Genomic DNA, 14,612 nt, shown 5'->3' with positions numbered 1-14,612 from the left:
TAGGCAGCATAAACACTGTAGTCCTACCTGATTATAAACCACAAAGGAACATAGACAAAGTCAATCTCTGCAAAGAAACCCCAAATGCTGGTGGTATCTTTCCAAAGTCACACCATTGCCACAGTGGCATCAACACAGGATGCAGGATTTGGGGACTGTTCTCCAGAGTGCTGAGTTGGAAGAGGGTGGCCAGAACTGGGAATGCTCTCCAGGACAGAGGACAGGGTTGGTATTTCAGGGTAGAAACAGCAGTTAAAGTTTCTTTTCCTTAAACAAAGACATTTTCATAAATCATAAGCAACTTTTGCCTGAGTAACATAAAAGTAGGTCTGCAGAAGCTTTGAAATGGGCACAGAAAGGTCAAGAGTGTGACAACATCAGCTCATTGATACTGAGACACAATAATGCAGCAGAGGGAATTAAACCCCTACTGTTTGGAAGTATTTAATCAGCTGACAGTGCTGCTTCAGATCTTGCATCTTGTAAAATACAGCACATCACATTACTTCATCTTGGGTAGAGTTCCACTTTCTTTTTAAAGATAATTTAAATAGAATATTAAGAGAGAGAAGAGGAAAAAAAACCAAAAAAACACCAAACCAGAGCACAGAAATGGCAATTTAGTATTCTTGACATTTCTCAGAAAGCTGCTTAAGATTATCCCCTGAAAACGGCAGATTTCGCCTGCAAGTCGAGTGCAGGAGCAGGAACTGATATTTCATTAAAATATTAGGAGAGACCTGAATGCATTTATGATCCTTGAGACATTTGCAGGAAACAAGAGCTTGCTATTTGGAACTGTCAGAAGTTTGAATAAAGGGCAAAAAGCAAATCCCCAGAAGCTAACTGCGCATAACTGTGATACATCCACTGCCAGAGATGTGCTTGTTACCATGTAGAGAGATATTCCTGGCGGTTTTTTCCCTTCTTTTTTCTAAATGTACTTTTGCAACCTTTTGTTTTAATGTTGGATGTTGAATCAGAATTTAGATAAACTGGGGTCATGCTTACTGTTATACATTGTTATATTTATGGCCAGATGGACTTTTGTCCAAAAATGTACCAAAATTGATGAAAAAAGAGGAAACAGTGGCTTTCCCAAGGATCTACCATGTAGACCATGCTTTTTAAATTTTTTTTAATAGAGTTGAAATTATTCTGGGTATTTTCTTTTTCTCTCACCTCGCAACATCAAGGAGTCGAGCTTCTGCAAAGATTCTTTACTTCAACTTAAAAAACGGAGTAAGAAAAGTTGGGAGATCAAAAGATAATCTGTTGGGTAAGGTCTCTAACAGCAGGATTAGTTGTGTAGAGCATGTTGCTGTTTCATTTTGGAAAGCACTACTTTGACACTTCTATTAAACTTGTATTTTAAGGCAACAAGTTTAATATTATCCACCTGTATTTTCCACTCAGATTGTATTGCAATAAATCCTACACTCAGACAAGTAGAAAGAAACCCTTGTTTTAAATTTCTAACCTTCAGTAACTTTTTGAGGTAATGCATTTTCCAATGGGGGGAAACTGTGGTTAATGAAATAGAGGAGTTGGACCCAATAAGCTTTGTGGGTCCCTTCCAACTCAGAATATTCTGTGAGTGAAGTGTGTGGGGAATTACAGGAACACCCAACTGTGCCAACTTGAGCACACAGTTGGAGTGTCTGATCTTCGAAGTTTGTCTCAGAGAAGTCCTAGTGTTGTAGCATTTGAGCACTTGGAGCTTCCTTGTAGTCTGGCTAGTCCAGGGGAGGCTGCCAAGATGATCAAAGGGATGGAGCACCTCTCCTGTGAGGAAAGTCTGAGACAGTTGGGATTGTTCAGCCTGGAGAAGAGAAGGCTTTGGGGTGACCTAATTGTGGCCTTCCAGGACCTGAAGGGAACCCAAAAGGAAGATGGAGAGAGACTATTTCCAGGGATCTGGAGTGACAGGACAAGGGGAATGGCTTCAAACTGACAGACAGTAGGTTTAGATTGGATATTAGGGAGAAATTCTTCCCTGGGAGGATGGGGAGGCCCTGGCACAGGTTGCCCAGAGAAGCCGTGGCTGCCCCATCCCTGGAAGTGTCCAAGGCCAGGTTAGATGGGGCTCTGAGCAACCTGGGATAGTGGAAGGTGTCCCTACCCATGGCAGGGAGTTGGAATGAGATTATCTTTAATGTCCCTTCCAACCCAATCCATTCTGTGATTCTATGATAGTAATTGATTTGGAAAAAACCCAACAGTTTATCAGCAAGACCTGAACCCCTCTGAAGTAAAATACCAATGGTAGCTGTATCCTACCAGCAAATCCTTGGAGTGGCTGAATCCACCTACCTAAGTGGCAGTTTCGTGCTGTAAGGAGGGTGCTGGCTTGTAGGGTTTTTACAGCCCTGCTGGAGTGGTGGGTGCAGCAGTGGGTTTTTCTATGAGCAGTTCAGTGCATTTGTGATCCAGACTGGAGTGGCAGCCTCACATAGCTGTTCAAACACCTCTGCTGCAGGCTGTTTCCATATACTGCTAAATAAATGGTGAACTGTCCCCCAGAGGAGCTGTGCTATGTGTGCAGATGTGTGATGATTTACATGCTGCAATAAGGAATGTTTCTTTTCCTAAACAGGGCTGAAGCTGTAGTTCTGTTGTATATGTAAAGTAAACATTTGTGCCATTTTGGGATTTACTTTTCCCATTTTAAAGAGCAGGATCATCATGGTTGAGGCCTTGGCATCACCAGTATCTTCTGCAAGCCCAGACTAGACTTGTCTCAGTGCTTTTTCATGTGCACCAGAGTAAGATCCTCCTCTGAGGGAGGATCTCTTCCCAACTTTAGCCAGGGAAACAAAATCTGTAGTCATTGAGAGATAAATATAACCCCCCAGAAACAGTCCCTCCAGTGATGGTCTGTAAGCATGTGAAAAATAGTCAGCCCCAAAAAGGGAAATACAGGGGCAATAGGTTTTAAAATAGTTATTTTTATAGCTCTCTTATATGTGAACCAAGAATCAACATTTTTAAAAGTTCTTTAGGACTTGAGAACAAGTAAAACTTATCTCCAGGTCTCCATATATACCATGAAGGATTTGGCCCCAGATGTTCACGTGGCTTGAAGGAAGCTGGTGGTGATTAGAAAATGTAATGATTTGTTTAATTATTTCTGTTTAACTCTGTTATTTGGGGTGGAGTGTTTAGGGGTTTGTTTTGGGGTTTTTTTGGTGGGGGTTTTTTGGCATGGTAATAGAGGACAAGTTCTAGGACCTTCCTTTTTCAGCTGGTGCCCTGTTTCTGTTTGACCTTTGGTACATGAAGAACTCCTCCTTGGCCAGCTGATACAGTGAAAATGGGTGTTTAGTTAACATATACCTTTCTACAACACTGAGTCTTGCCCCCCTGCCCCCCAAAGGCTGGGAAAGTGTGAAACACTTTAAATGTCTGCTTCTTTTAGCATCAGACATCTCATTTGGTTTGTGTGTAAGTAGGAAAACTTTGAAGTGCAGTTGAAATACAAAGGGAAAGTACTTCAAAGAAATATAACTGTTTTAAGTGTATCTGATCCCTCGAGGTTTTTGAAGTTTTATCTTGAGATTATATGTTCAGAGGAAGATTTATATGGAAATACTGAGGGTTATTAATTCATCCAAACCAGGATGAGTGTTGGCATTCATTGAACTGTTCTGTGCTAGTTTTAGCTTCGCACCATGGTAGGCAAGTGATCCTTCACCTTCTGTCTGCCCTGCCAGTGTCCCTGACACTGTAAGTCTCCAAAGCAAAAGTCTGCTACAGAGTGAGACTTGTTCCTTACCGTTATCCCATGAGCAGCAGAAATCCCTGGATATGGCTGAACAAACCCACAGTGTGTTAAACTGCCCAAACTTCTGCTTGGCATCAGTCACTCTGCTGGAGTTGAGTCCACGGTGGTCCTTGGTGCTGCATTACGAGTTCTAATAAATATCTTGAACTTTGGGAGAGTTCAGCTCTTGAATCTGAGCCTTTTTTAGGGTTGGGCATCCACTCCTGTACAAGCATGCCCAGCTGTGCTGGAGGAGGGGGGTTGTTGTTTTTCCTTTTGGCAAAGAAGGATTCTGGCATCGAAGGTTTTAATTGCAGGAATTATATCAGCAGTTCCTAGTGCTCAAGGGTGTGTGTGTGTGCAGGAGGGGCTAATTAGATATGTATAAATAATGGGCTAGGCAGAGCTTTTAATCCTGCATATATTGTTCCACCCTTGCCATCATCTGTTACTGTGGGACTTTGGAAAGTTAGAAAACTATAAAGTTACACAAGAACTACTTTTTCCCAATGCAACTGTGAAACAACAGTGAGGTTGCTTTTGGTCTTTTTATGTCATAAAAGCATCTTTCAATTAAAATATTATTAAATTACTTTTATTGTTTTTGAAAGTTTAATTAGATCTGTAGGTTGAGGGAAGCAACACAGTTAAGCAGCCTGAGATTTTTTTTTTTTCCTCTGTTGCAGACTTAAAAAAAACCCAAGTGAGGTGATGCTGCTTTCCCATGCCTTGCTTCCCTTCCATGCCTTACTTTCATGTCAAATAAGGACCTTTCTGTGTTCAAACTTTCAGGACATTTGTAGATCCCAAAACTTCCTTCAGCAACCATGTGGCTTAATGATGCTTTTCTTTCTGAACAAAAACTAATATCTCAGTGGAATTACTTCTCTGGAAGATATCGAGTTTTTAGAGAGTTTATGGGGTAAAATTGGAGAGTCTGTAAACCTGACTGGCTTAAACATGTGGTGGATACCCTTCAGTATCAGCCATGGTCATATTATCCTTATCCATGGAACCCTCCAGTCCACCCCAGGGTTGTTTCTATTCCCCTGGCACTAATATCCTTGTCTTGTGAGCTCCTCTGAGCCCCAGGCACAGCTCAGCCCCTGCTCCACTGAGTTTTTTAAGCTTGGGTGCTTCTGGAGGGCAAAGCGCACCAAGGCATGAAAACATCTTTCTGCGAGGGGGTGATGAGGAGGTGTGAGTCTGACAAAAAGAAAAATAGGTTGAGATGGGATGGAGAAGACATCTTTTTGGTTCCTCAAGTTGATAGCACGTGGATTTTGACCTTCATCTCTCGGCACTGGAAGTTGGGTGTTGAAAAAGCAAGCCAAAATCGACAGCGCTCTGTCCCCTGGCTGGAAAAAAAGAGACTAAAAAAAATCTTTGCTTGCTCCAGTGTTACTGAAATCCCTGGTATGGCAGTTTGAGCCACATTAGAAATCCAGAATCCAATTTCCAGGCTTCCCCCCACCCCTTCCCACAATTTATCCCAACACCAAAGAGAAAACTTTCAGGCCAGAGGCTTCTATAGGGGAAGGGGGAAGTATATACATTTATTTACACAAATAAATACTATACAAACTAAAGGCAACTATATATATATATTACATTTCTATCAGTCCTTTTAAGCCCCTCCCTTTCACTTTAGTCCAGGAGAAGCCTTCCAAGGCTGATATGTAACACAGTCTCTCTCTCTCTCTCTCGTGGGAGTGTTCGGGGCCCCTGAACACTCTCTCCCCAACCAACCTTCAGCTGCTTGCCAAAGTCTTTCTCCTCACAAAGTCCAAGAAGGTAGCTTTGAGTCCTTTCTCCTCAGTCCTGTGTGTCATTTCTGCTGTATGATCTCTCTCTCTCAGTCTCATACCTCCGTTCGCTGTTGCTGTAGTGTAGCTTATCATAGTAGGCGTTTGGAATCTTCATTCCTCCAAGTCACTTTTTGGCTGCCCCCGGTCAAACTCGGCAGGGCAACTCCTGAGCCTCTTGGCCCGTCTCCAATTTCACCTGGGATTCTTCTCCTGAGCGCTGAGCTGTTTCGTTACCAGCCCATCCACTTGGCTCTGCTCCAATGCTGAGCCTCTCCTCCACTTTACAGCGGAGGGAAAGAAAAGGCCCCCCTCCACAGCTTAACTGCAGAAAGGAGGGGGGGAAGAGGGCTTGGCTGCAAGGTCTGCCTCTCTTCTCTTATCTCAGGTGCTGTGAGTCGTGTCCCTCACACTCACTCTAAATGCTGCCTCTAACTCTGGCCTAGGCAGAGTTGGGGGGCCGCAGGGCTCCCCTTCCCCCCCGGAGGGGAAAGAAGGAGCCCAGCCACCCCCTGGCCTTCTCCACCTACATGCAACAGACACCAACAGAGAACTGCCAACAGCTTCCGGTGCTGTGTATATATGATTTTTAGCAGAAGCGAACAACATGAGTGGTGATTGGCTCTCCAGGGAACACTGCCCTGGCACCCAATCACCTCTGAGCCCTTGACTCTCAATGGGGGGACCATCTCAAACCATGACACCTGGTTATCAGTCTCGGGGCTGTGCTTGCCCAAGGGACTGGAGAGTCCCAGGGACTTGGATTCCCAGCTGTACTCCCTGAACACAGGCTGTTGGCAAAGCTCAAGTAGGAGTTATTGGCAGAGGGCTTTAGATTGGGAGAAGATGAAAAGGTCCACCAGCTTTTGAGGAGAACAAGAGAAAACCAGAGGAAAAATGGGCCTACAATTATTGTTTCTCACTTCCCCACATATTTTTTTCTCTTTAAAATTCAGTCCCCTTCCATTATGAGGGGAAAAAAAAAATTCCTTAACCATGTTGAATTTTACCCTTTCTAATTTTTAAAATGCCAAGAGGAGAGAGCTGGCAAATCATGGAATATCAGGGGATTGTTGGTGTTGCAATGGTGGTTCTGGCAACTTCAAGTTCTCAGAGAACACAAGTCTTTGAAAAATGAAAGTATCCTCACACACAGAGCATGTGCTTCAGATACCACACTCTTCTTTTACATATTACTCCTGAAAGGGAGATCTTAAGACAGCAAAATCTGAGGCAGATAGAAGGGGGAGGATGCAATGTATACACAGATTTTTACATGTAACAGTTGATGCTGCAAAATTACAAGGTGTTGGGTTTTTTGTTGTTTTCTACAGACCCTTATTAAAACACTGTTCAAGGTGAATGTATTTTATTTACTGGTGAGTGCTCTCTACTTTTGCCTTGCGCAGTGACAACACTGAGAGGGTGGATCTGGAAACCGTAGACTTGAAGGCCCAAAATCTAAAACCTTTCAAATCTGGAGGTTTGTGAATTTGACCCTTGGACCCAGCCCATTAAAAGAAAGTGGCACAAGCTATGAAATTGTGTCTAAATGTAGTTCAGTGCTCAGGATTTGGTGGTTCTTAACCTATTTTTAAGAATTACCTTTTGGACTCTCACCTAACAGTGCCTCTTTTGTTCCATAGCCTTTGCGGCGACAGTGTGTCAGTAACATGTTGCCTGGGGAATGTGAGGCATTTCCTTGCTTGCATGAGAAGTCTTGGAGTGAGGAATGAATATCTCAATTGTTTTTCTAATAAGAGGACCCAAACAAAAGGTGAGAAAATAATGTATTGTTTCTCAGACTCTCTAAGGTGACTCAGTAGTTGAAGATTATGAAATAATTAACCTTGACACAGGAATTATCTGAATGAAGTGTATCTGTGGGTTTTTTTATTTTTGCACGTCTCCATTTGACCTTGAAATGCTTGTGAGAAAAGACTGAAAGTGAGTCTGAGGAGGGTTTGGAGGCAGGTATTGGCATTCCAGGGCTGCTGTACAGGGAAGGAGCTGCATCCCTGCCATCCAGCAATCACAGAGCCCACTTGTGCATCACAAAACAACACAACCTGTCAAGTTTTGAAAATTCCTTTCAATTGCAACATGAAAAGAAGAAAAAAAAGAGCTACTGGAGAATAGGGTGGCAGAGATAAGCAAGCAGAATGATTTCAGTACTGCAGACCAAAATAAAGGGTTTGCTTTGTAACGGGAGAGGAATGTAAGCCATAAACCTTGACTCAGAGACTTTGGGTGTTTATATAAACTGTTTGCTGTGTATGCATCTCAGTCAGAGTATCTGAAGGATGCTTGTCTTGGCAAGGCTTAGCTTTTGATTTACGACTAATGTGTTTAACAAATTTTAAGGCAAAGTGCAGAATGCACGAAGCTGGTTGGTAGTAAAAGTTGCTGTGTGATTTGAAGTAAGTTTTTCCCAGGTATAAACAGTTACATCTTGGAAGGGCTTCTGTGCTTTATGCTCTCAAAATACTTTTAAGTCGTTTCTGTGGCCTAATAACTTTTATCTCAAGGCGTTTCTTACATGCTTCTATCCTCAGTGTGCTTCCATTCATTTTTATCAGTTAAAGGAAATAAATAATGTTTGTTGTGTAATAAAGAAATAATGAAATTCAGGGAACAAAGAAAGGATCTGGACTTAGGGAACAAAGGGACATTTGTTGCCCTTTTTGCAGTCCTGCGTCATAGGAGAACGGTATTGCTTTGATGTCACTGCTCAGCAAATTCAAAAAGAAAATTATTTATGGATATAAAAATAAATAGACATTATCAGTTTAAAGTGAGCCTTTGCCAACATTTGGGTTGGTTTTATCTGTAATAATGTTTATCCTTTTTGCATGGTTGAGTGTTGGGCTCTTGGAGGGTGCTGAGCCCAGCTGGGCTCCTGCTTCAGGGACAGGGATCCTTGTAGCCATCTTCCCAAAATGGAGCACTTGGACATGGAAGGACCAGCCAGATGATGTGTCTGGTCTCTCTTTCTGCCTCTACCTGTTAAGCCGTTGTTGGATTGAGAGCTTAGGTACCTGCTGGGAAGAACCAAGCAGAGAGTAGCTTCTCCACACCTCTGGAAAGGGGGGCAGTGTCTAAATTACTTGGCCAAAAGCTCATCTGGGCTCTAACTAGTTTCCTCTCGCTGCCTTATGCTCAGATATTTCTCTATGTTATTCCCATTAAGATATGCTATATGTTCAACAAGGATCCCTTTTCTTTTTTAGTTTCTTCTTTCAGGCCTGGACAGAATGAAATGGAGTTGGTTTTACATTAAAAGAAATGTTAATTACTCTAGTGTAAATGATCTGAATATATTCATTAGTAAGTGTTGAACTGCTATTGACTGGTGGCACTATAGCTGAGCATCTTCAAAACATCCCATGAGAAACTGTGCCAGAGATTGAGACTGAATTAATTTGAAACAATTTTTAATTTTGATTGAAATGTGTTTTGCAAGTAATCCTCTCTGTGTTTATGTTTTCTCTTCTTGCCTTCCAGAAGATAAATAGATGTGTCTGAAATAACATTTGTCTTCAGGAAGTAGAACTTTATTTTATAAAAATTAATTGCTAAGGGTGTATTGTTTTAGTGTCGTGAGGCAAGAAAGATGAATTCAAAAGTTGCTTTAGACCTCTCCTGCAGTTATCTCGTAGATGTAGGACTGAGAATGCAGGACATGGATTTTGACAGCATCTGGGGTCTTACTTTTGCTATGGAACAGGATAACCCTCCCCATGAAAGATGACTGCAATTTCTTAGCTTTTTCGTTTGACTTTCATGGTAGAGTGGAGGGTGAGAGCCTGATCTTGGGGGTCCTTTTTTAACGCTCCCTAACAAACCCTAATCAAGATTTTTAAGTTCTGTGCATCAAAATTTCCTGGCTTAAGGAGATTTTACGTGTGAATGGGAGAGCTGGGAAACTCAAAACATCCATCTTACTGCATCATATCGTAACAAAAACCTGGAGCTGATGCTTTATTTCCCGACACTGAGCATTTGCAGCCCATGTGCAGAGAGAGGAAGGAGGGTGGGACAAAAGGGAAGCCACTGCCCTTCCTCAGGGAGGTCACATCCGGGGTACGGTGTGTCCTTTGGCCTTCAGACCTGCTGGCAGCTGATCCTCCCAAGCTCTGGGAACTCTGGGTTTTAAAGCCTGGTGTGTTTTGCAGGTGGACATCCAGGATAAGACCACCCCCAAAACAACAACAAAAATAGGCTTGAGGATGTTGCCCCTCGATGCCTCTGTGTGTGTTGTTTGATCTAGAGAAGAGGCAGCCTCTGGATGGGAAAACTATCATTTCCTACGTATGTAAAATGCTTAAGTGCTTTTTTTTCCCCCTCTTCTTTTTGAAGTCTGCCATCTTAATTAAATATCTGATTTTGAAATCCATATTCAGGCAGCATCCAACAGACTGCAGTTCCATTCACAAAGCCCCTTGTTTTTTGTTTTTGTTTTTTTCCCCTGGCTTTCCTCGTGTTTATTTGCAGGGCAGCATTTTGTTTTCTCTGTGAGCTGTTTGGAAAATGTCTTCACAAGCACTGTAGCCAGAGGGTTTGTATGTCATTCAAAAATAAAAATAAAAAATCTCCACCTACTGAAAAGTGAACAGCCCAGCCCTAGCAACCAGCTGGTGCTTTCCAGCCAGAGGAAAGGACATGAAACAAGTAAGACCAAATTACATCTTCTCTTTGGCCAGGGATGCTGTAGAAATGCCAGCTAGTGATAAGATTAATCCTAACTGAGAGTGGAGAGAGCTGCATTTGTGGTTTATTTTATTTTTTTCATAGAGGGTTGTAAATATAGCCTTGGCAAAGCAGTTCTTGTCGGCACGAGCAAGGTGTTCAGCTGGGAGCTCTACAAGGGGGACCAGCCTCTCTAAAAACACCCCCCACACCCCATCTTGCATTGGTTGTGCACACAGGAAGGTAAGTGTTGTTTTCTTGGAAAGCAAGGAAGTTATTTGAAATGGTCTGACAGACAGGGAGGGCACTGTCAGTAATTCCCTCTCAGGTGTGTTGTCGATGACGTTGTGCCAGGGGTGGATTTCATGCATCTGTCTCCTCTGTGCACCTCTGTTCATCCATCTGCCGTGTCTTAGATCCATCTGTCTTAAAATCATGATTCCCCCTCCTTTTTTTTTTTTTTTTCCCTTCCTGCTTTTGTGGATGAAGGGAATTTAAACTGCTTGTCATCATTAGCTATTCCTTATTTTCCTAAGGAGCTCCACTGCACTCCTCCAAGATGGATTTTCATTCGTGTTACCTGTGTGGTTTTCCTTAATCACTGCCAAGAAAAAAAAACCAACCCGAAGTCTTGAGTGTTCTCTTATGTTTTATATGTATTAGACCAAAGCCATAAAGAGGAAAGAATGGAACATACATATGGGGAAAGCCGTGCTGTGTTAGTGACCAGCTGAGGCTCCTCTCAAAGTTTGGGAAGTCACAGGCAGCCTTGATGTCCTTCAGTAGGCACAAGGAATAACCACTGTTGTTTAATTATTATTGTCCTCTTTCCTGTAGTGCACTGATTTATGAGTTGCATTTCTTTGGCTCCCTCTGCTCCCACTCTTCCCACCCTCTTCCTCCTGCAGTCTGTTGTCTGTTCTGATGTTCTGCAGTTTGGTTCTTTGGTCTACTGGGGTACGAGGTCCCATTTCCTCTCTGCCCATCCATGTGCTGGTGATGGTGTGCAAAGCCCAAAAATGATTCTCTGCCTTTCCCAGGGAAGGACTCTTCCAACATTATTTTCCTATCACAGCAGTTTTACTTCCTGACTGCTGGATGGGCTGCACTGTGCTGGGAAGGGGGCCAGAGCAGGATGTGCTGTTCCAGGCTGGTTTTCAATGACCACTTTAGGACCAAATAACCGGAGAAATGGGATTTTTTGTTGTATCATCTCCAGCTGTTCGGCCTGGGGGCTTTTTGTTCTTTCTCATTTCACCTCTCCAAGTTTCTCAGCTGTAGGCTCGGTCAGGCTGCTGACAGATGCTCTGTGAGTGGTTTTTGGAGATTGATGTATTTGCAGGGACTTGCTTCAGTAAGTTTTATCTTAAAATTGCTCTCAGCAGCATAGCTCCTTTGGCAGAAGCAGTGGAGGAAGCTCTGTGCAGACTGACAAGTGTCTTTCCTTGGAGGTAGAGCCAGGTAAGAGTGGAATAGATGCTGGAGATCTCTTGGATCCTGTTGGCACAACTGTCTGCCACTGCTGCTCTCGTCAGCACAGCTGTCCTAGGGTTTTTGGCAACCATGGACAAACCCTTTGTTTAGGAAAAGCAAGGAGTGCTTTTTTTGGAAATGTGAGGGGTGATTGTGCCTCGATGAAGTGCAAGGATGGTGCCTACGAGCCATGGCTTTATTATGCAAGTGTAAATTAGCAGTTCCTTGTCCCCAGCTCATGTATTTCCTAGACAGAAGGTGAGAAGCCAGGGATGCCCTGTGATTATGGAACACTGTTCCTTTGTGTGTTTTTAGCCTCCAGGAGGCTTTTCCTGGGCAGCCTCCTCAGTATTTAATGCTGTGTTTAATGCTTGATCATGATCTGCGCTGAACACACTGATAGTCAGGTGGGAAGGCACCACTGGAGGTCTCTAGCCCTTCCCCTGCCCAAAGTAGGGATTCCCAGGGCAGGCTACACCACACAGGATCCAGGCGGGCTGTGAGTGGCTCCAAGGATGGAGAGCTCAAAAGGGCAACCCTTTCAGTGCTTGCCAGTCTTGCAGGAACAAAACTTTTAAACATTGTTTCTTTTTATTTAGTTTTTTTTCCTTCCCCCTTTTTAAGTCTTAAGTGGAATTTCCTGTGTTTTAATGTGTGCCCATTGCCTCTTGTCATGTCACTGGGCACCAGTGAGAAGAGCCTGTTTCTGTCTTCTTTACTCCCCCATCAGGTATTTCTGCAAATTGTGGGCACTCCTGATTCCCAGACATTAATTGACTGTTGCAGGTTTGTGGTTGCTTTGCACTGTTGGTCCTTTTTCACTTAAAACTGTGAGGAAGTCAGTGTTTTGCCTGGGGGCAGCAGCAGCCCCGGACTTTCCATGTGCCCTTCACTCTCAGAGGGAAATCCACCACAGATCTTCACACTCTGCCTTCACAGACACCCATATTTGAGCAGGACCTGATTATCAGAGCCAGAAAATCCTAAAGCAGAAAAAAACAGACTGTCTTTAATAATGTTGAAGTGAATGTATTTGCAAAAGCTGCATTTTCTGCTCATTTTTATCAGGCACTAAACCAAATGTCTTGTAGGATCTGTATATTTTACTGGTTGAAGGTGAAGGTTTACAATGTGTTTAAAATCAGACCTTCTTGAAGGCTGAAGGTCTTCAGTAACAATGCTGCAGCGTTTTTTAAGATTTGCACCATCTTAACTTACAGGTATTTTGACTGTTTCAATTCTCTTGGCCCTTCTGACTCTGACAACTAAATAACAAAGCAAGGCCTTTGCCAAAAATGCAGCAGCCTTTGTGCTGTCATTCAAAAGTCACCTTAGGGTTTGGATCTACTTCATGTAATCATAGTGTTGTTATGGAAGATGAAATGTTCGTTGGCATTTTACGAATAGCATTTCAGCAAAAGCCAGCTGGCAGCCTCCAATAAGAGCTACTTCCCAGCTGGGTCAAACCAATAAGGTGACTCACAAGAGGGAGAATTCAGTTTATACCATGAATTTTTGTTTTGTTTTGTTTTTTAGTAGACTCTTTTTCAGGACTTCTGCCAGAGATGCTGTGAAAAACTTTCTTAATTGCTTATGTTGAGGCAAATGTCAGCAGCAGTGTGGCCTAATACAAAACCCAAATGGCAGGGCATGCAAAGGTTAAAGCGAGTTTTCGTTCCTGGTGTTTCTTTAGCTTTGTTCCCTAACCATATTTATGGCAGAACAGTCTCACGTGCCTTAGATGAAAGCCAAGGCAATCTGGGCTATTTTGGTGGTTTGTGTGTCCCTTGTGCCGGGATAGAGGGATTGGGAATCCCTCTGGCCTGTGCAGCTCCACTGCAGCCAAGTTCCTAAGCACCTGCTTAACTTGTAGCACATCAGGATTTCAGGTCTAGTTCACCTGCCCAAACAGCATGTTTGCTTTTCCAGACTCTGCTGGAAATACTCCTTTGGGGACCACCTCTGGCTTTTAGGAGTTTGAGGGTAAGATCAGGTAAAAATCTTTTTAGGAGTTTGAGGATAAAAATGCAATCATTGTTAGAGTGTGAATCTGCTATACTCAGAGCAACGTCTTGGCAGGATACTCTTTGCCTGTACAGTAAATCCACTGAGTCATGGCCATGTGAGATATTCTGCCTACAAGCAAATAGTTGCATGCCTGGAAATTCTGGATTGTCAGATATCCAAAAATCTTGACCAAATGGTCAGAATCCTCTTTTTCTATACCTGCAAACTTTTGGGGAGGAAAATATAGCAGGCACACACTTGGTTTATTGCTGAGATGCAGCTTCCTTTTAGTGACAGAAGTGTCTCCTGTGTGAGCTCCTGGAAGTGCCATGTGGGATTTCAATGGCATGGACCTGTGGGCAGAGCAGGCTCTGGGCTGACCAATAGTAGCATCTGGGTCATCAGGTTGGAGCTTTGATTCCTTGGTACCAGTTCCTGCCTGGTGGTGAACACCTCTTGGTCTTCTGCTGGTCAGCAAACGATGTCTGAATTCAGAGAACACACAGTGAAATGAAATTGTCTTTTGCAGATTAAATTGCAGACTTGAGAGTTTGGACCCAGCTCACGCACCCGGTGTTTTCTTGCTCCTTATGGTGTAGCTGGTGATTGTTCCTGAGAAGAGAGAAGATGATGAGTGATGCAAGTGACATGCTGGCTGCGGCTCTGGAGCAGATGGATGGCATCATAGCAGGTAAAAACTTGGGGCAAGTGGCTCCTTTGGTTTTTGGGTCCTCCCTTCTCAGGAGGACAGAGTTTCAGGCTGAGAAGGGGATGTGCTTGTAGTTGGTTTAGCTCTGAAGAGTGAAAACATGACTTGAATTTTCTTTTTCTTTTTTTTTTTTCAAAATTGGAATGCTTTGGCTCCATATATTTGG

The 14,612-nt window shown here is 43.2% G+C and overlaps 1 protein-coding gene across 17 annotated transcripts in view; it reads left to right on the top strand.

Annotated features, from left to right (window-relative positions):
- The window catches only part of PPFIBP1 (PPFIA binding protein 1), a 96,500-nt gene that overhangs the window by 34,828 nt on the left and 47,060 nt on the right, over positions 1-14,612 (top strand). For 14 of the 17 annotated variants that reach the window (XR_004357447.1, XM_032689672.1, XM_032689671.1 and 11 more), the window contains one exon: positions 14,267-14,428. Coding sequence is in view for 16 of the 17 variants with exons in the window: in XM_032689672.1 (XP_032545563.1) it covers positions 14,365-14,428 (64 nt within the window). In the remaining variant the exon portion in view is untranslated. Of the gene's footprint in view, positions 1-7,214; positions 7,346-10,258; positions 10,501-11,696; positions 11,719-14,266; positions 14,429-14,612 lie in introns of those variants that run through there. The other 3 variants (XM_032689661.1, XM_032689660.1, XM_032689662.1) reach the window with 3 other exon arrangements.

Source organism: Chiroxiphia lanceolata, chromosome 5 (assembly GCF_009829145.1).
Source record: "Chiroxiphia lanceolata isolate bChiLan1 chromosome 5, bChiLan1.pri, whole genome shotgun sequence".
Classification (NCBI taxonomy): Eukaryota; Metazoa; Chordata; class Aves; order Passeriformes; family Pipridae; genus Chiroxiphia; species Chiroxiphia lanceolata.
This window is presented reverse-complemented; position numbering and strand designations above follow the sequence as displayed.